We start from the raw sequence: 21113 nt of genomic DNA, 5'->3' as shown, positions 1-21113 counted from the left end.
TTTTTCCTCCGTTATCCGATTCTCAAACAGCTCGCCGCGGCACAGCGAGTTTGAAAAAGCATCGCGAGAAAAAGACACACGATTTACCATTACGCGTAACAGAGTTCTGCGGCAAAAACGAAAGCAGCTTCAAAGTTTTCCCACATGAATCTTCTGTCAGATATTACACCAAAAGACAGAGTCCCCCTGTACGCAAAGGGAAAAATGAACACGTGGATTAGAATCACGTCGTTCATTCGCCCGTTAAATTGGGAACTTTTGAGGTTCCCTCGTCGGAATTGCCGGGCATTCTCTATCCTGTAAGAACAAAATGAAAATGGACCTCCGTCGGTCGGTCAGTAGCAAAGATATGAAACAAAATTTTCCCGGCAAACAGCGAACCTCGATCCTCGCCGCTCGGGGGTCGGATCCAATTTTCCTAACTTTACTGCGCGGCCGAAAATCCTCCGCCTGCTGACTGATCTGGGACTCACCGCCCACGTAAAACCGGTTTATTTTATCACATGCGGTATTACAGGACCTTCGACGGAAACGTCCCGCGGACAGGGAGCTGAGACGCGTATTTTCGCAACGTTGCGCTGACCGAGAACGCTGGAAATTCAAGGAAAATGCAGAGAGACTTTGGAAGGCAAAAAATAAGAAACACCGCGATTCGGGAGAAGTTTCACCCGTGACTTAGACTTGCAAATTGTACGAGCGTCTAACTACAAATTCCGTGGACGTAAAGCGCGGGGGAAGGGAAAAGTTTTCGCACCCAGGATCGAAAGACAAGAATTATAAGGCTTGCAGCTCGGAATTGTTCCCGTCATCGGTTTACAGGCCGGTTTGTTGGGCAGACGAGGAGAAAACTTTGAAACGCGATTACACACGCAATTCTGCAGTGCCGCGTATAATTAAATGCAAATATTTTACAGCTACGAGAGAAGGGCTCGTCGTCGTCGTCGCAGATCCCCGTTAACGATAATAAAGTTGACGTTAACAAACAACCGGAGCCGAATACTCGCGGCGGCGCAGGGCGTGGGAAATCCATTCGCTCATCCACGCGGAAACACATCCCTCGTATAATTAATGATTCTCGCGAATGTTCGCGACGTATTCTGCTCATTATTTTTCCAACCTTTCCCTGCAAGCAGCGAAGCAAGCACGCGATTCGCGCCGTCTGACCGTAGAAAGAAATCGCGCGTAAGTCAGGAGATTCAAGTTATTAACGTCGTCGTAACGAAACGTTGGGAAAAAAAATCGCTATGTTTGTATCATGACGCTTAAGGACCTAAGATTTCAAAACTCGGGAAATAACGGTTATGCCTCAGCATGAATCGTCACGATAACGTTACCAACTTCGGTACGATAAAGTTTCATTCCAACATTGCAAATTTTCACCCGAAACAATTTGCAATATTGTGATAACGTTTATACCGAATGGAAAAAAATCCCCGGGTCGTGTCGCATTATTTCAGGTTTTGCATATGCATGCAGGGATTGCAATAAAGCATCGAGTTTTTGCCCTGCGGTAACTCTCCGCGTTAAAACTCTGTGAGAAAAGCGACTCGTCGGAAAATTTATTGCCCTCTGAACCTGGCGGCGCGAGGCATTGCAGGTATCCGTTTAAATTCGCAGGTTGGTAAATTATTTAAAATTATTGTGCTAATCTGGGGATAAATGCGGGAAGCTTGACTCGTTAAACAATTATTAAACGGCGTCTCTGCCGTCGTCGCATTTCCCGGAGCTACGATTTATTAGTAGATTTGCGGGCGCGGTTCTCGAATTTGCGAGGTCGTTTTATGGGCTCCCACGCTGTCGCCCATTCCGCGACCATTAGATCTTTGAAAACGGTTAACGGGGGTCAAGAATGGCGGTGGTTTAACCCCTTCGCTGCATCCGGAATGTGGTAATAGTGTTTCGCATTGTTTCGCGACAATAATAACGTCCGTAACGGAGGCGAATATCAGCGTTACGAACAGCTCGCATCAAACTCCCGCTGTGCGGGCAACTTTATAAGAGGTTGACACGCGAGTGGAAAATTTGCGACAAATTAACCTTCAACTATTTAACCAAGAGTTTATTTCCCTTGCTTTTGCAAAATAAGGGAGGGAAAAATATTCGTTCGCTAATTTTTTACCTCCCTCGGGTAATTTAATATCCGTACCCGTTTAACGTACGGCGTTTGAGGAATTTCTCTAAACTATGTCGCAACTTCTTACTCGTCAGAAAAGAGCTTATCTCCTCTTGCCTGATAAAGCGCGATCCGCTTGCAATTTTACGCGGATAACACCTGTAGCAGGTAAAATTATTATATCTAGGTAGATTTTACAAGCTTCAGGATTTTCTACCAACAATCTTTGTTTTTAGTAAAAAGTTCAATCGAGCGCAAATCAACCTCAACCATTGTCTGCAAAGATCTTAGCTCTCAAAAAAGCGAGGACAAAAATTGTACACCACGCTTAATCGCATCAGGAGTGAAAAACAGGTCTAGTGTAAAAGGCGATGGAATTCTTGAGAAGGATTAAGGATTCCACATAATTTCAAGAAGATAGATCTCGTCACGCCGACGATGTGGAATAATTAATGGTAGTCGGAGCGAGGGCGAGGCCGAGGGTGAGTTGAATATCTGGTACAAGGGTGGCGAGGGGGTCGGTTGGTTTGTATCAGTATAACCCATGCCGCGAATCTGTGGACACGGAGCAAACAGACGGTTTCGCAGTAAATGGTAGAGGGGAGATGCGACGGGCGGTTGGCTTGTTGTTTTTGGAACGAAGAATGGAAACTGAAGGTGGATACGTTGTGAATTGAGGAGGTTATCAGACCGAAATAATACGACGGTGCTGAGAAGCTGGCTGTCGTCAACGTACGACGACAAGAAGTCGTACAAAGAGACGATTTCTCGTCTGCCACCAGAACCGAAAATGGGCGTTTACGAAATTCATTTTCCAAGTAAAAATAAAGTGATCGTATTGTAAATTGAAATGTACGGCTAAAGCAGTCGCGTATGCAAAACGTGCGCTGCAAAACTCTTCTTGAATGGAAATTCGGGAATTTTATAATCGCGAAATGAAGTTTCATTGGATTTCTCTCACATTTTGGAAGCCTTAAAATTCTACAAGTTCGTCAGGACTGCAGGCGGAATTTTAATTTTGCCGCACGGATAGGTGGAGTTAACGTGAATTTCTGGACATCGGTTGACACGTATACAGGGTACAACACAGGACGGTTACAAGGATTACAAATTCAACGCTTCACGCATATTCAATAGGGGGCACCGCGTATTCGAGGTGCAAAAAATCGCTCCCATCATCCGGGCGTTCCTCTTCACCTAAGTTTCGCCATTAAATCGACCCCTGCGAGAAGGCTAAGGTCCGCAAGAAATGACAACGACGACGAGAAGGAGGATGAAGCTGGTGTCCGTTGCCGTGAGGTACCTCATCCTTCAAACGAATTTCCACCACGCCGCGTTCAGCCTTCTACAACACGCGTCGCAAGTCGATCGCTCAATTGCCCTCGACGGTAGGGAAAAAAAAAATCACCCACTCGCAGCCCTGCACGAAACGTTCGAGGATAAAAGAAAGCTCCAAGAAATAAGCCACAGTTTGAATTTCACACTTCCTGGCTTTGTCATTTTACTTCGCTGATCGTTTCGTAAATTTTTTCACCGAATTGTTGCAAGGCTGCGGATAAATGTAACGCTATATTTTCCGTTCTATTGCTGCGCGATCGCATTGGCGACGGCGAAATCGACTCGGTCAGCGTCGAAAACGAGTGAATGGAAGTGGCTCGAGGGCTGACCGCATTCGGACCGCTACTACTTGAGACCGCCGCGATAGAATTTGCGGTGGTTTCTATTCGCGTGACGGAGGTTTGAAAGTGGATGAGGCTCCTCTGCCGGTTTAGAAGAGATATCCGAGGGCCATTGTCGCGTCAAGGGTCGACGTCGCGACGCGAATTCACAGGCTCCGAGTGTTTTCCCCTCGGAATAAATTAGAAACGGTTTCCCCCGCAAGTGTTAATGAGCAGCGAGACCGGCGCGCATCCCTCGTACAAAAGAGGAGGCGACTCCGGTGCTACCGATACTCTGGCCGCTGCACGATTCGTTCGAAATCTAATGAATATTACATGAGAGGGAACGCTTTTTCGGAACACCTTGAGATCTCCTCTTACGCATAACAAGCCCGAATCCTAAACTACACAGGTCCGCGAATACTTGTGAACTGAAAAATCGAAAGTAAGGTGGAGAGGATGTCTGAAGAATTCGAAGCATTGGTAAACCGAACGAACAGAATAACGTCGCAATTAACGATACTCGTAAAGTTCGCTTCAATTTCTTAGCGACCGCGTGAGAACCAAATTTCTCTGATCGTAATCAAACTTCCGCAACGTTTTGGTATAATCTAATAGGTTATGCATGCGATGCACCCAAGAAACGGTTGCAGCTAACCGACAGTGATCAGGAATTGGGACGTGCAGCGAAACGTCCGTAGAAGAGCAGCGGAAGCCAAGTTATATCCGTCTCCTAAGTCGGGAGAACAAGGGTCGATATGAGGCATCGTCCTTGCGCCTCGTCGTATTTCCACCCTGGAAACGCGTGTCTCACGGTTAGAGACGTGGCTGCAGCAGCGCTGATTCCAAGTCGGCGGCACGCCCGGAGCACCAAGGATCGACGGAACCGCGCAACGGTGTTTGCCGAAGAAGTTGGCACGGAGCCGAGCTCCGTATTCCTATTCCGGAGACGACGAGCTCTTCCAGCCCTCCGCCCCTCGTCCAACCGAATCAGGAATTAGGCACCGGATATTTCCTCTCCCGCGTCCCGTTTCTGCACTTCGAAGTCACCGACGCGACTCGGTTTTACACAGGAAGGATATTCCTCCCTGCGACACGTGAATGCGTAGAGGAATTTCATTAGTCGCTGAAAACGGTCCGCGATCCTCGACGGGAACCCTCGGGCTTCTTCGTTTCCTCATTCTCGCTCTTCGAGCTTTTTTTTTTTGAGAAAAAGCGCCGGCGGATCGTATCGACGGATTCGTGTGAGGGAAGAGGCAAAATCGCGGTTTCGTCGATCTATTTTTGGAACGGTGAAGTTCACGCGAGTTTGGACAGTGTGATGAAAAAAAAGCGATCCTTGTACGAGCTTTTAAGAGTCCGTGATTGTCGAGCGCGGTAAAAGCAGCATCGTCGGAGAAAATCATTTTCCGCTGCACAAAGTCGGATCCTTCCTGCGCTTCGTCTTCGGCTCGACGTCGTATTTTCATGCCACTAGAGCTTCTGTTACGCTCAATTTAAGAGGAGAACCTCTTCCGCCTCCGATTCCCCTCCAAAATAAACGCCCGCGATTCCGGGTGCTCGGGGATTCAAACTGTCACAGATTCTAAGCTCCGGTACCAAGGCACTTATAAGCCCCCCGCTGCCAAGATTCGCGCCTTTCCTACAAATTGGAGCCTGCGTGGACGACTCGAGTTCGTTGGCGAGAATGATTGGCGTTTTTTTTTTTTTTCTTTTTTTATTTCTCACGAATTCTTCGTTACCTTCCTGCAGGCAGCGGTAAGGCAGGAGACGAATATCCCGGTTTCTTCAAAGGCAATCGGGGTTAATTCGGAGAGAATGGGGTCCAACGTCTGATGCGACAATCTATAAACGAATGAGAGAGATCGGGAAAAGCGATCACAGTTTCATGCTCCAATAAATCGGAAATAACCTGACGAGGGTACGGGTATAAAATTGAGAGCCGATTGAAGCCGAAACCTCGTTTCATTGTCGACTTCTTCCTGTTTCTCAAAGCCTCCGATCCCCAAAGGATTCCTACAAAGTACAATGGTACTAACCCTTTCTGGATAAAATTCGACGATTTTACGATCTTACAACACACGCACTCGCCCAGACAAACGGGTTTTTATCCTACATCGGATTCACGCTTTAACGAAATCGCGTAAAACGGCTTTTCTACATCGCGAATAAAGTTTTTCTGTCTTTTTTGTTTTTCTTTTTAATTCACCGTTTCATTCAGCAACGAAACGTTTGATCGCGAAACATCACCCGGCGCATGAAACAAATTGGTTTGAAATTTCGTATCGAAACACCGGGAATTGGCAAAGTTCGAACGTTCGACCTTAAATTTACAATCCTGATATTAAATTTCTCTTCTTCTGCCAAGTCTGCACAAGGACAAATGACAGTGGAATCTGTTTCCTTTCACTCGACGCGATGGAAAAATTCATCCGTGCAGAGTATGATATTACATTACAGGTAAAACGTGTATCTATCCGAAAAGTAACAATTTGAAAAATCAACAGGTATCGTCGGCCAATTATTATCGAACGTTAATGAATGAAAATTATGCATGTTACAAAACGGTACAAAATATAATTAACCTCCTTGTCTTCGATCCGCGGAATTTAGGTATACGGGTCAGAGGCGAGATCTGCAGCGTGAGATAAAGGCTTATCGAGCGAGATAATCCAAAGTTTGAATGACGCGAATTAATTCGAGTCGGTCCCAGCGGAGCGCGGCAGTCGGGGTCGATCACTGTCGCGGGGGTGCGGAAAAAAGAGAAAGAAAAGAGGAAAATAAACGACAGAGATTTGCATAGAACATCACCGACGGTGTACATCGGAACCCCTTCCTTGCTCTCCGGTGGCACCCGGAGAGCAGTCAGAGCCGCGGCAAGACTCCCGCAATAAATCAAGCCCTGACAACGCAAATACAAATCTCCGCTATATGCATAATCGCATGCTGCTGCCGCGAGAGAGAGAGAGAAAGAGAGGGGGGGGGGGGGGGGGGGAGAGAAAGAGAGATTTCGCCCCAGATGCAAACACCCTCTTCTCGTTCTCCTCGAACTCAACAGCCGTTCCGCGATAAATCTTTACCCGCGTTACTCGTGCTAATCACTCAAACATCTGTACGCGTATTCTACACGGACTATGAATTCAAATTGCAAATTAACCGCCAGTTTTCAGAGAAAATTTTTCATTCGGACACATCGTTTTTTTTTTTTTTCTTGTAATAACTTTTCTTGTTTTCTTTACTTTCTTGTCCGGTATTTCTAATCATTCAACAAGGATATCTACACCGTCTGAAAATGAGTCCGAGACTTATTTCCTTTGTATAATGTAACTGATTTCGACAAGTTTCGATTTCACTCGCGAGTTGATAAAACGTTGGCCAGACGCGAATAGTATAGCTCGATTTTTCAGGGAATACTTCCAGCTGTTTCCGACTGTCAGAGATAGAATCGAGACGATGCAAACACGCGATCTTGTGGCAACGAGTAGTTTTTGGGCATCAGGGCGATTCATCGACGATTATTTTCTGAGCGCTCACAGTTGTTTTCGAGACGCAGCATGATGACTCCGAATTGTTAATTAAAGTTGCTACCAGTAAGGAATTCATGCACGGGATATCAATTTGTGATTTATATCGCACGATTCTGTAATAACGATAAATAAAGTGGACATTACAACTTACCGATTTAGACGAATCGTGTTTTTCGTCTCTCGGACCATCAGCGCTCTTTCCCAAAAATGGACGGCCTCGGGAAGAATGGTGTTCTGAAATGAGAAGACGATTTACGAGACTATTATTATTATTATTGTTGTTGTTATTGTTGTTGATGTTATTATTATCGTGCCTGCACCTGGCAATCTCCTGGTTGACAGTTTTTTTTCCCCACAATTCTATACAAGAGAAAATCTAACCTAATCACATTAAGTGCAAGAATTACGCGTGCTTCGTTGATTCAAAATTCTGCCATGGACCCGCCTATTTATGTAATATACACACACGTAATAACGTATTCACGTGTATAATAATACTGAGAGAGAAAATAAAAATTCGTGTTCACAAAAGCGGAGCGGATAACTCGCGACACGCGATCCAGTCGAGCTCATGCCTAGCTAACTGAGGCTCGTAAAGCAGCGTTATAAGCAGAGGTACCTTGTACGCATTGTTCAACGCGAAGATGAAACGAGTAAAAAAAAAAAATAAGAAAAAGGAAAGAAAACGTCCGAATAACAAGCGTAGTAAGGTAACGATAAAACAAAAGTAAAATAAATATAAAAAAATTCGATGCAATTACTCGCCTTGGCAGTTACGCTGTATCTACAATACCATGATCAAATAAGACGCGTCACGCGATCATCACGGTTCAAATTACACCGGCATTTTGTCTCGGTGTCTCGGAGACCGAGTGTCGCTTCGAATTCTACTTGAAAGGGTCGTGGACGTAATTCGGTAGGACAGCTGCACGCGGAATATCACAAACTGATTGGACGATTTGACAAATGTTGTATGGTCGAAGCTTCTTCGATTCGAAGTTACTTCGGATCTTCGTATTGGTTTCAATGATATAGGATGGGAGTTCTTGGTCTGTTATGAGTTTGAATGATAACTGACAACGATTGAGCTGTCGAATCGTAATATCATTTATTAGCTCACATGGGAAAAGCCTGAGGCATAAAAACTCATGACGTTACAACGATCTTATTTTACATGTATTATCGTTACGTGTACGTCCTATCTTTACATGACGTCAAATCGGTCTAATGAAAACGTACGTCGTTCGTTTGACTCACGCCATCGGAATCTCGCGTATATGATACGTTGTTTTTCGCATTATTTTCGTGTATCTGTACCGAGGGATCTTGAGCCGTTGCCGTTCTCTCGATCTCTGTGACAAGAACTGTTTTCGTCAACCTCGTTAGGTTGGATGTGTATCGGCCTTAGGCCTTATCGTGAACGTGTTTTCCGAAGCGAGTCGTTCTGACGACTGCTACAAATTCGCGCGCGCGTCTTCTCACTTATCCGCGAAAATCTGACACCAGTGCTGCCACGAGTCGATAAAGCGCGGCGATCTCGAGAAACTAAGATGGCGCGATATCCAACGAACTTCAGTCACCAAACAAATGTCATATGCTCGATAAATATTTTACTCCGGATTTCCGGAGTGACGTATTCTGCATGAAAATTTTGGTCTGTGTCTTTGATTATTGTTATGGGTACGAATATTTTGTCAACTTTTTCCAAGTACTCGATCTGCAGATTGTTTCATTTTTATTTCTTTAGCGTGAATCGCAAATTTAAAAAATTAAAATCGTTTAAAATATAGTGTCTTAATTACATTTCTATACGGTGAATGAGTGATGGGATATTCACGAAAAAACATGTGAAAACGAGAGAGCATCCTACCTACGTCCATTTATTTTTTTTTTTTTTTTTTTTACTATAAGGCGTGAACAAACGGTTATTACAAGGTTTTCACTCGCAGGTTCGAAGACTCTGTTATCGTTAATAGCGGGCTAATGAGCCGTATTCGTGATTAAAATGGGAACCGTTGGAAAGCTACGTTGCTGCTGATAGTCGTCGTAACAACGTTCTCCGAGATTAGAAGACGACGCGACGCCGGTGACGATAATTAAACGATATAGCAATCGGTTAACAACAAAATTTGAGAAATTCGAAAGCGCGATATTGCTAATTTCAACGCCACCCTTGAAGCAAATCACTCTGTGTTTTTCACGGGTTCAAATTTTGTCTTCCATACATTTTTTTTTGACAAGTTCCAATTCTTTCGGAAAATTGGGAAAACAGGAAAACAGTTCCTTCTTTTCTTTCTCTGCCGACCGAGATTTGCTACTTGCAAATTGGTTCCATTATCGTGCCGTTTTACTTGAGAGGAAAAAAGCGTTATTATTTCGTTTTTTGTTTTGTTCCCTCAGCCGGGGTTGGAGGATAGACATATATATATATATATATACACACACGCACATCCGCATAGGGTGGGCGCGTTGTATCGATTTATTCAGGAAGGAAATCTAGCGTAACAGGCCGCAAAATACCTCTAAACATCCTTTTTGCGGGTTCCCGCGGTATTTCGCCCCCGAATCGAACCCCTTATCCATCACATTTCCATTCAACTGCCCGGCTCGAGGTCCTGATCCTTCACACATGCTTAGCCGGATGTGTACGCCGTATATCGCGGCAAAAGAACGCTTTTTATCCCTTCCCAGGCTGGGCGGTTGTTGTGTGGACGACGTGCACGTGGATCGAGATACCCCTTGAATAATACACCGACGGAAATATTCCCACCGTTCAAGGTGTACACGATACGGAGAAAATATTTACACCCCAAAGGGATCGGAGATGAGATATTGTACCGAATCGCAACGCCTCGAGGAAACGGATCCACGTAAATGTGTATTCAATTTTTTCGTTTCCACGCACCTTACATTACAACTTTTAGTTAAAGCTTCTTTCGTATCGTTTCACGTATGTAATGCAAATATCGTGCAATAATTATTTCATAACTCTATCCAACAGTCCTCTGAATATGCACAATTTCATTCTATTTATCAAATAAATCAAATTTTGCCACGTTTATATCTCATTTGCGCTTTCAATTATCGCTGAGCGCTCTCGAAATCGAATTAACTTCCGCAATTAACGAGAACCGTGAATATCGGAGGTATTTCGTCGGGAGAGAAACTGGAAATAAGCATATTATATCGGATGAAAAGAAGAGCTTAAGGAGACGAGTATGAAGGCAGGAACGCGGATTCGTGAGGAGTGATGGAAAAGCAAAGAGCGCGAGAGACGCTCGAGCAGCGAAATAACCAAAGGAGCGAAAATTCAATTAGGAATCAAAATACACGGGCGTAGTACGTAACAATAAAAGCTCACCGGTTTCTCAGTTAAGCTGCCGGTGCAGCAGCCATGCGGTGCAAATGCACGTTTGTACTTTACTCCCTCCTCGGGCCCCTTCCAATTTATTCGCTTAATTACCTAAAGGGTCACGCAACGTCGTCCGTCTTCTCTCTTTACACTACATCGGGGAAAATCACGCGAGTGGCAAAATTCTATTCACAGAGTCTGCAATTTCATGACAAATTCGCCTTAGACTCGGAAAATCCCGAAAAAATTGACCGTACGCAGAAAATCACCACAGAAAAGTCCAAATAGGCAAATTGGTTTAAAAATATGCATATCTTGCTGACCTGATAATCAAACATCAAAAACATATATATATTAAATGAAAACGACAAGAATCATCTTTCCGATTATCTTGTTGCGAAATATTTCGATGCAGCCAAGAATATGATGAAAACATATTTAGAATATGAAAAATAATTACTTATCAGATCCAATTTCGGTTTTCCCATCACCGCGCGGCCGCATATGACGCGATATTCTAGTTAACAACATTCATTCGTTTCAAACATTCAACTACAACTTCAATCTCTAGCTCCACTCGTTCCGATATCTATCGGCGGAGATAACGGACCTTGTGACAACTAGGACCCGTCTCCCCTTTATTAAAAAGATTCCTAGAATATTAGTTTCCTGTCATCGCTTTCACGTCCATTACAATAATTACATCGTTTCCCAGATTTTCTCGGCGCCGCGTTCCATCTCAATATCCTCGAATCCAAGGGCGCTCCTTTATTATCTCCAACTTCAGCCCGTCCATTTGTCCGACTTCGGTCCATCGTCGCTTGCGAGGACGAAGGAAAGGAAGGCGGCGCCTCGTCCGTCACAATATCCCGTAACTCCTTTCGGGTTATCAGCTCCCCGAAGAAGCGGCCGCTTTCTTTTCGCTTTCCCGCTTCCTTTCAGCTTCCACATTTCTCGTCCCTGGCCGCCGGCTCGAAAGAGAGGCGCGTATAATTTCGGGTGCTTGAGAGTTTCGAATTTCCTCGTAGACGCGAAAAGGGTCGAGGTTGGTGTCGCGCGGATTTAATTTCTCCGAACGAAATCCTTTCACCCAAAGTGCCGGGGAGAGAGGAGAAGGAATTCACTCTTTTTCGAGCGCAAATGAATGACGGGGACAAAAAGCTTCTCGCAGCTCGTAAGCGACGCCGATTGAACGATTTGAAACAACCCGAGGAGGAAGATTTACCGCCCGCTTCGAGGCAAAACGCCCTTCTCGAATTGCGAATAACCCCGGCAGAATTTGAGCTTGCGCGTGCTTCTATCCGAGACAAAGAATCGCGTTCGCGATTTCAATCCCCGTGACGAAAAGTAGAGGTAAAAATAAAACGTCGAAGAAACAAAGAACGAAATTTGAATTTTCGATTCTGCTACAAGCACAAGACTCCGAAGCAAACCCCGGGCAAAAATACCAGAGAAACTTCGACGCGCTAAGACGGCTATTTCAGCACGATTTCTGCCTCCCCGACGGTCGTTCATATTAAATGTAAATTCAGTCGCATTTAAATTTCAGATGTAATTAGATTCATTTGCTGCTGCAGAGGATGCGGCTGTTGAACGAGACGAGACGATAGAGGGGGAGGAATTAAGAGAAGCACGAATATACACGGTGTCGGTAATACACGCGAAAAAAATCGGGAAAAATCCCTATGCCGGCGAAATATATCGTGCCTGAAGCTGCTAAGTAGAATTCGGTCTCCCGTCTAAATATAATAACAAGACTCGCAGGTATTTTAGATTTTCACCGAGGTTCCCGTGGAGCGAATTTACGGCTTGAACAACTGCAATTTTATTCATGAAGCGGGCGTTAGGCTTTAGATAACTAGCAGGTAATTTCAACAAAAGCCGTCTCGGATGCTCCCTCGAATATATATGGCCGAAAGAGGGGAATGAGAAACCGTTTCGGGACAGTACAACGTGCACACGCTCCTGTACCTTCCTACCTCGAGACCACGCTTAGCACATCCTAGTGCCAATTGCTTCCGTTTTCCGCGAACGGTTTTTCGGCGTCCGATTAGAGGGATGAGGAGGACCATTTTCACTTTAGGAGGAAAAAATCAGAAATACGTAAATAAAGTTCCGAGAATTTTTTGCCAACGATTGTAAATAAAATGTCAAACAGCGCAAGGCTTCGACGCAAATATGTAGAATTCAACACGAAGTGTGAGAGGGAGGGAGCAGATCGTTGTGCGCGGCGTGCGATTTATTCAAGAGTTGAGTAAAATTTTGAACTTTCCTCGTTACGCGGGGACGAAGCTACGTGGAATTCTAGCTCGAAATAAATCCTCTTATCTGGCGATGCAATTAGCTTGAAATAAATTCTGCGGTAAACGTGCTGCTGGGTTTTACCTCAGACTCGGCTGTTCGAAAACAACGACTCATTTCGACGCGTCGTTGTTATTGTCAATTTGTTACATCCTTTCTTCGAGGAATAAAAATTTGGCACTTGGCCGTGTCGGGTATTGAAATATTCTACTCCTTACCTATCAAGAATATAATCGATTGCGCAAAGAAAACCGGAATAACCGCAGCGGCAGCGGTTGGAATTAATCAACGTTTATACACGGATTGAATTTTGTAGTTTTAATCCAAATAATACAAACGTTTCATAAACCGTTGACAAGCTGTTACAGCTGTACCTGTAAAAGTCCGTCAAATCTCGACTAAAAATTTATCACCCATTGTACGCAGCGTTAATTGCACAATAATCCCGACTCTTCAAGGCAATCCGCAAAGAGCCAAGCAGGCCAGCCGTTCGTTGCGGATAAAGTTTGATCCCCAAGTTCCGTACACTCTGTGCGTTTGATACTTCTTATCGGGAATCCGGCCGCCGCGCTCAACCGCCATAAAGTTTCGGTTCGTTTTATGCGCTCGTATGATAATGTTATAACATCCCACCCAGCTAAACGAATTCACGGGAGTTAAGCCGTTAATTACACTTCACGCCTGCGGGACAAAATTCACTTCCACAGGTTTCACTATATTGACTAGGAAGCTTTTACGCTTCCGTCGACTCTCCATCCTTTCCTCCACTTGACGTTACGAAAGCTGTACGCTACGTAATTTTGGTATGCACACAAAACCCGTTTCATTACACTCTCTCGGCAGCTCGATGTTCGTTTAATCAAAAGCAAATTCCGTCGCGAGTTGAACAGCCCCACGTTCGATTTATTTCACCGGGTTAAGCACTTTCAATTCAGCTACAGATTTTCTAATCAATTCCATGAGAGCGCGAGCGACGTTTTCCGCAGTGAAATTCGAGTGGTCAAAAGCTGTAAATAGTTTCATTGATCAAAAGTTTCGTAGTTTGTATTTAGTCTTTGGATCACTGAGGCATCCGGCAACAAACCAACCGACTTTCACCGCGTTCGTACAACTGCTGTACTTGGCCGTAAGTTTTCAATCAAGAGTCTCGGGATCCTTTGCAAATTCGCTGGCACGATTCTGGGAAAGCCAGGTCCAGCTTTGAAAGTGGCTTAGAAGAGCCTGCGGACTAATTACAGAAGCTCAGCCGTGGGAACAACCAAAGAGGGTGGCCGCAAAAGACGAACGTTAGAAAAGTCGATTCGCGTCCGCGGTCCTAAAATACGTTCGTGGTACATGTCGGAGGTGTATCCGTAGCAAATACGTCGTCGTTCCGAGCTATCCTGGCAAAAATAACTTCCTTTTCCCCAAGGCTCGGCGCATAGGTGGTTTTACCGAGACGCCAGGCCGACTCTAAGCCAGCCCTAACTCTCACTTCAGTCCAGGATCTAGGGTAACCAAGGGAGATTTTCGGAGACCCAAACGGTTTACGTCGCGGTCGCGTTATACCTCTCGGGGGTCCTCGGAGGATTCCTGATAACATTTATTAAGAAGAACCTTCAGGGAACCGCCTCGTTAAACTCGCGTAACTATAAAGTTACGCTTCTTATACGGAGAAAGTGGGTTTACATGTTACGGCGGATTCACCGGGACGCTGTTATCCCTCCAATTTGCCGTCAGGTGTTTGCCGAAACTTGACGCAAGAAGACGAGTAAATCTGAGATGTAAAAATTAGGAAAACTTCCCCGAAACGCCCCGGATTTCAGCTTTCGCAAGACTCTAATTTTCGAACAATTTTCAAATGGTCGTTGCACACTTTCAGGTATAGAGGTACAGCCGTGAAAAGCGAACCGCACGTGCGAGGAAAGAGAATAACGGCTCCAAGTGCAGTTTGAGAGTAACGCGGTTAACGGGTAGAAATGAATTTAAACGTCGTTGTTAGTTTCCCGGTAACGGGGTAGTATTAGCTTTTCTCACCCCACGAGCGAACGAACGGCGTGCAGGAAGCAGTTATACACACCGACCGGGCTCGCGATCCGGGGACCCGAGTTTTCGCCTTGATTGCAGCTAAAACCTGCAAGACTGAAGCACCGGTTGAATATTCTCTTCAGGTTCTTACACATGTACCGTGTATATTGCACATACGTGTCATACATATGCGGCGGTGACGCGACGCTTTATCGCCGCAACTTTCCGCCCCCCTGATTCGGGCTTGCGTAAAACCGTATAAAAGCTGTGAGCGAAACTTGACCCGAGTAAAAGACTCACCCAGAGTGCAGTAAGCGGTAAAACGTATGAAAGAATGAAAGAAAGAAAGAAAGAAAAGACAGAAAGAAAAGAAAAGAAAAGCTAGGAAAATCTCTCGCGAAAATAAGGATGCTAGTTAGCGCGACCCCAAATCGAACTGGTCGAGGGCTTATCTTCGAAGTCAGTAAGGACCGGGAAAAGAGAACGTGCAGTTTTCACGCTGGAACGTTTTTCCCCGTTTTCACACGTAAGTCACGGGATAAGCCCGAGGCTGCGAAAACGGGCAGCTTTATCTGGCACTGGATCCAATATCTCGTGGTTTCGTAGACGAGATGTGACGTTGCCCGCGACGCTGCAGCGTGTCGGGTAAAACTTTGGGCGAAAAATTTCGGAGCAACGAAATCCGGGATCAACGCGTTAGTGGCGAAAAGGGGTTTCGATGGGCAAAGAAATGAAATTTCAGGCCCGCCAGTCAGGGTCGCGGACTCTGCAACCTGGTTAGAGACGCCCGTCAGGTCCTTTCCTGCGCCTATGTTTCGACGTCCGCAAAACTTGCCTTCAGAGCCGAGGCCGAGTTAACTCGATGGGAGTGGGACGCCATTAGCGTTTCCTAAAAAACCCACGGGCGGGCTATTAGGCCAAAGCGCGAGGAGTCGAGGGCCTGAAAGGGTCAGCCCTGAGAGCACCCGTGGAATTTCACCGAGATACGAGTCGTTGCAGCGTTGACACTCCAACGGCTTTCGGGTGTTTGTCGGACGGCTTTCCGGTCGTAGTTTCACTTTGTTAAATAATAATATAACTACCGCGTGTGTCCCGCGGACATGACGATGCGGATGGTGAGTTGAACAGCATCGATACTTGTACTGAAAAACAAACCATTCCGGAATAAAATCGAACGAATAATGTACAAATTTTCATCACTTTGATGCGGTTTGAAACGAAACATCGACGCGCTAGTTGAGCTTGATTGTAATTTCGGTGTTTGACTGTTCTAGCGTATTTTGTATAAATACTGAATTTCCGACCATCTCGTAATCAGATTGACGAAAAGTACCTACTGATTTTCAACTCACCAGCCCGCTTGTCGAAGAAAGGCTCGCTTTCGAGTGGGTATTTATTCTTTTTCCGAGCCACGTTCTGCGAAATCGTGACATCGTTTCGAGTGCTTTTCGTCGAATGTGCAGAAAGGATCACAAGGACTTGAGTTGCCCGGCGGGTCGTTGTTGATTCCGTTTCGAAATCATACGAGTACCCACGTATACATACGTATCGCATACGTATACCTATACAAATACGTATCTTCCTGTTGATTCATCTGTCGGGAGATTTATCCAGGGTGAACCTGAACCCTAGTTTACACGGACCCAACCGTGCGGATGTTTTGATGCGGTGTGTAACGAGGGAGCAGTGCGTATGTTTGCTACGGTTGTTCAATTAATTTCACTGAACCGACCAGAAATTAGGAATAGTACGTAGGTAAAGGTGCTCGCGCTGTTATTCGCGTTCGCATGCACAGAGACAGCTCACACGCGTCGAGTCGTAAACCAGCGAATGTAAGGTTCCCGGATAAATTTCCCGAACTTTGCATATTGCGTGCATCGCGTCGCCACAAGCACAGTGCACGAGGTACACTTGGCGTAGAGGATAATTGGTCGGCACTTACGTTTATCAGGTCGAGCTTCTCGTCGTCCAGCCTGAAACACAGAGGAAAATTGTGTCGTTAGAAATTGACTTGAACATATACGTTGGGGATATCGTTACACAGGTTAGCATACATTGAAAGGATCTTGAGTAAGAAGAAAATTGTTTTCCGCAGCAGCAGAGAGGCTGCAGCAGTCTGTCGAAATCTAATTTTCGAACTTGCGACTCGTCGTCGTCCTCGGCATCCTCAGCGAATCCAGGGAAAACTAATTTCCCAACTAGTTTTAGATCCAGGAATTTCTCAGCAGCGCAACAGTTACCCAGCTCAAAATTACTTCCCTAGTATCCAAAGCACCCACGGTGTGCACTTACTACTGTATTTCTGGAAGCCAAACGGTGCGTCCAAAACGCACAGAGTCCAGGTACCAGGCAACGCTCGTTAACTAAATGGAATGTCAAGACTTTGATCCAGGCGTGCCGTGCCGAAAAATCAAACCGCCATCCCGAGCCGATCCGTCCGAATCCCGCAATTCGACTAATCACCTGATCTGCAAATATTCGTTCAGGCCTCACCGATACTCGGTGTGTGTACAGCCAGTAAAGGACGGTCATTACCGTGCCGCAGTTTCAGAGAGTTTATCCACCTCTGTTTATATCCCTGAGCCCTTTGCCGCTGCTGCTGCTGCTGCTGCTGCTGCTGTCCGGTGTTTTGACAATGACTGGGAGCGGAACGTGGTAGACGTTATTGCCGGTTGTTTGCAGACCGTGACACGGACACGACTAAGTAATATCGTGAGGAACGGAGGCCAATAACGCAGCGGATCGTGGCTAAAAGCTCTGATGACGATTTCGTATTCCGTATGAACCAAGGTGCGTGAAAAGGCCTCGAGCTTTAGGGCTTGTTCGGGCGAATGGCTGCATTGTGTTCTTTGAAACTTTCCGGCAGCTTTTTTCTGCTGCGTGTGAGAGAAACTCGTGGATAAGATATCCGCGGTTCAAGATAGACAGACGGAGGGAACCGAGAGAGAGAGAGAGAGAGAGAGAAAGCGACACGGAGGAAACTATCTCTAGAGGTAACGATCTCCAAGTGCATTTCGAGAGACGGAAATTCGTCAGCAGTTTCGCTACCTCGGCATGCTGGCTCACCAAGTCGAAGTTCGAGCTTGTTGCCAGTCTTGGAGAGAAGTTTGCTACCTTAATTATTGCTTGAACCTTGAGACTTGTGTACAGTGGCTTCGCTCTTCTCTCTCACTACCGCCTGACAAGTCAACACTTGCTCTCGACGAACGTCTCGCAAACTTTTTGCATTATTCGTTTACACCTCACGTACGTTGTTATTCCACTGCAGCATGTGCGTTACCGTTTAGCAAAAAATGCCAAATTCTGTTATCTTTGCATAATTTTCGCGATCATTAAGAAACTTTTTACATGCAAATATGATATATTTCGAAAATGTCTAGCATCGATAGAAAAACTAATGCAAAAATATACTTCAAGGGCGTCACTCTCATACGAGTATGACCATGAATAATGCGACTGGCAGTTACTTGGATAAAGTTAAAAATGCAGTTTTAATGTAGCGACATTACAAACGAGCTAAGTTTCGTCGCGGTCAAAGTGTAAAGAAGAATTTTCTTTTACGCCGATGATACATACAGATTAACGCACGAGTCAGGTTAATAATTTATTCCGTATAATCAAGACTGCGTTACTGCTCACTTTAGTATTAAAATACAATCGACGTGATAGTTGCCGCGTAAATATCACACAACGTTGCACACGTCTCGCTTTAATGACCACTCTGAATATTCAATAGCAATGAATATGCGCGTTGCCGAGCATGAGTCTACTCGAAACAAATTTCTGCGAGGCACAGACAGATTGCAAAATCCAGAGCAAAGCTACTCTCTATACTGCGGGAGAAATTTTTAGTTCCGGTTACCGCTCAGTCCTTAACCGGTGCATATTAGTCAAGACGGTAAATTAGCGTGAAACGTGAAAGAAAGAAAACAGGACACGGATTTCACGTCGTGAAGAAAATGTCCGAACTAATTTTTCTCCGTTTAAAAGTTCTCCCATCATCCCTAATCATCCTATCGACGACTTCTTCTCCGCTCTTATCGTTATTTTTTCCCTCTTCCTTTCGCCTGGTCAACTTCACGAGCAACGAGCGTCGAAAAGACGTGTATTTCTCCACTGCAGTTTTCATTTGTCCCGGCAAAAAAAGAGAGGCTAAAAATTGAAGCAAAACGCGAGTTCCGTCGCCGGAAATTCGTTCGCTATCCGGCCCAGGAAACGGCAGCAGATATACTCGGCGGTAGTTTTGCAAAACGCAGTGGAAGCTCGACGAACGAGACACATGCGGGACGTGAGACACAGTTTTGCACGGATTAACAGGCAGACGGTGCTCCGTCGTAGGTGTTGCAGGAAAGATCCCGGCATGCAACGGGCACACACGGAACACACACCGTGTACGAACTCGTGGAATATTCAAGTATTCTCGCTTCCGCCGCGCGGGCGGAAAAAAGCGGCACTTAACCACGCGCCAGCACTTCAGCGGATTTTGAATTTTTTCTTATTTTACCTCATTTTGCCTTTCATTCTTCCATTAATAACTCGCTTAATTTTATACTCTACGAACTTTCTTCTGTCGATCATTTTTTACCCGGTGTATCTATAATTGAATCGCGAGAAGTTGTAATTGACTAACATTTAACAACTCATCGGGCGTAAGACCAAAGTTTAAATCGGGCCAATTTTGCGGGGAATCATTTTTTTCAACCTCCACAAATTATTTCCAACGATCGCGTTACCCGGAAGGGGATCGGCTTCTCGGTTGCCGCTTTTATCGCGATCACCGTTAATTGCCCGATTTGGTATTAATCCCAGACCCCGCCCATATTTTCCGGGCGTTCCGATCAAGTTTGAAGGGGCAGAGGTGGGCGGGAAATAATCGCGGAGCCGAGCGATATTGGCAAACAATAAATACAGACACGGGGCGTTTATCAACGCGTTTTAGCTGTTTTCCGGCTCCATTTTTTCGTCAAATTTATTTCATCGTCGATGAATCGTTGGTTCGTTTTTCAGGTGAGGTGTCGGTTTCGATTTGCGCTACCCCGCGACACCACCGCCACAGTGCATCGACGGTTGATAATTTTTCATTATTTTTATTAGAGTCGAGACGCGGAAGAGAAGTTTAAATGGGAAAAGTTGGGTGCCAGTGGGTATTACGGTTTTGCGCAAAATGAGTATACGAGTACAAAGTTTCAGCTGAGAATCAACGGAGCCAATCGAATCTTCGGTCTATACGATTTTCCCCGCGATATCGGTGAGAGGCATCGAGACGTCTTCCGTTTCCCGACACCCGGAGCCACCCTACGATCACCCCTTGCTAAAAGTTGCCGGACTTTTACATCCCCGGACAACGCATATGTATCATTGCTACAATTGATGTAATATATATGAGAAGCCGAATGCCGCATTTTTTATTAAAAATAAAAACGAATGGATTATAGTCAAAGGTAGAGTCTGCGGGAGTAGAATTCTTTCATGAATTTCTTCATCCGGGTTTCAACAAAGACGTGGAAAAGAAAGAAGGAACGGACGGACGGAGTCTGAGTTGCCTTGCAGGAATTGCAAACAACCGCGACAAGTACTTGCGGGTAAGGAGAGAAGGGGATGCAGGAAACCGGAAGTCGGAAGACGGAACGGAAGGGGAGCCGGAAGACCGAGAGAAAGGAGAGACCCGCTGGTTACGAGTTTGAGAAGCGCAAGGCACTCGAATAAGACGAATAAGACGAGAGTAACGCGGGAAGAGAGACGGAGGATTACCAAGCTTTGAAATTACGACAAAAGCGAGTAATCTCGAAAGTAAGTTACCGCCGCGCCGCCTCTATACACACTATTTGCACAGAGCCATTATTTTCCCCCTGAGGATCCGTGATTCCCTCCGACCGCGCTACAGGGTGCAGCCTAAACTCACCCCGCTTCAAAATGGAGCAACGCGCATCACGAGGCGTATAATATAACCTCATTCCGCTAACGATATTTCCCTAAAGACATCGCAGACACTTGAGATGAAATACGAGCACGGAGTGACGTTGAGCACCATGGCCGAGCGACCGGAGAGAGGATTTTGATAGCACGTGGACCTGGATCGAGTCTCGATTGAATCTCGCCTTCCGAGCCGCGAAGACTTTACGGGACTTCGAGAAGAAGGCGGCTTCGCCGAATAA

The 21113-nt window shown here is 45.5% G+C and overlaps 1 protein-coding gene and 1 long non-coding RNA gene across 4 annotated transcripts in view; one reads left to right on the top strand and one right to left on the bottom strand.

The window, feature by feature from the left end:
- Positions 1-21113, bottom strand: part of LOC107226428 (leishmanolysin-like peptidase) — a 207421-nt gene that overhangs the window by 23146 nt on the left and 163162 nt on the right. For both annotated transcript variants that reach the window (XM_046744122.1, XM_046744123.1), the window contains exons 3-4: positions 16901-16931; positions 7450-7532 (exon numbers count right to left, since the gene is read on the bottom strand). In XM_046744122.1, coding sequence (XP_046600078.1) covers positions 7450-7532; positions 16901-16931 — 114 coding nt within the window. The remainder of the gene's footprint in view (positions 1-7449; positions 7533-16900; positions 16932-21113) is intronic.
- Positions 1-21113, top strand: part of LOC124295185 — a 179013-nt gene that overhangs the window by 18414 nt on the left and 139486 nt on the right. The window lies entirely within an intron of this gene.

The sequence above is a fragment of the Neodiprion lecontei genome, chromosome 6 (assembly GCF_021901455.1).
Source record: "Neodiprion lecontei isolate iyNeoLeco1 chromosome 6, iyNeoLeco1.1, whole genome shotgun sequence".
NCBI classification, from domain to species: domain Eukaryota; kingdom Metazoa; phylum Arthropoda; class Insecta; order Hymenoptera; family Diprionidae; genus Neodiprion; species Neodiprion lecontei.
Note: the sequence above shows the minus strand (reverse complement) of the source record. Positions and strands in the feature narration are given on the sequence as shown.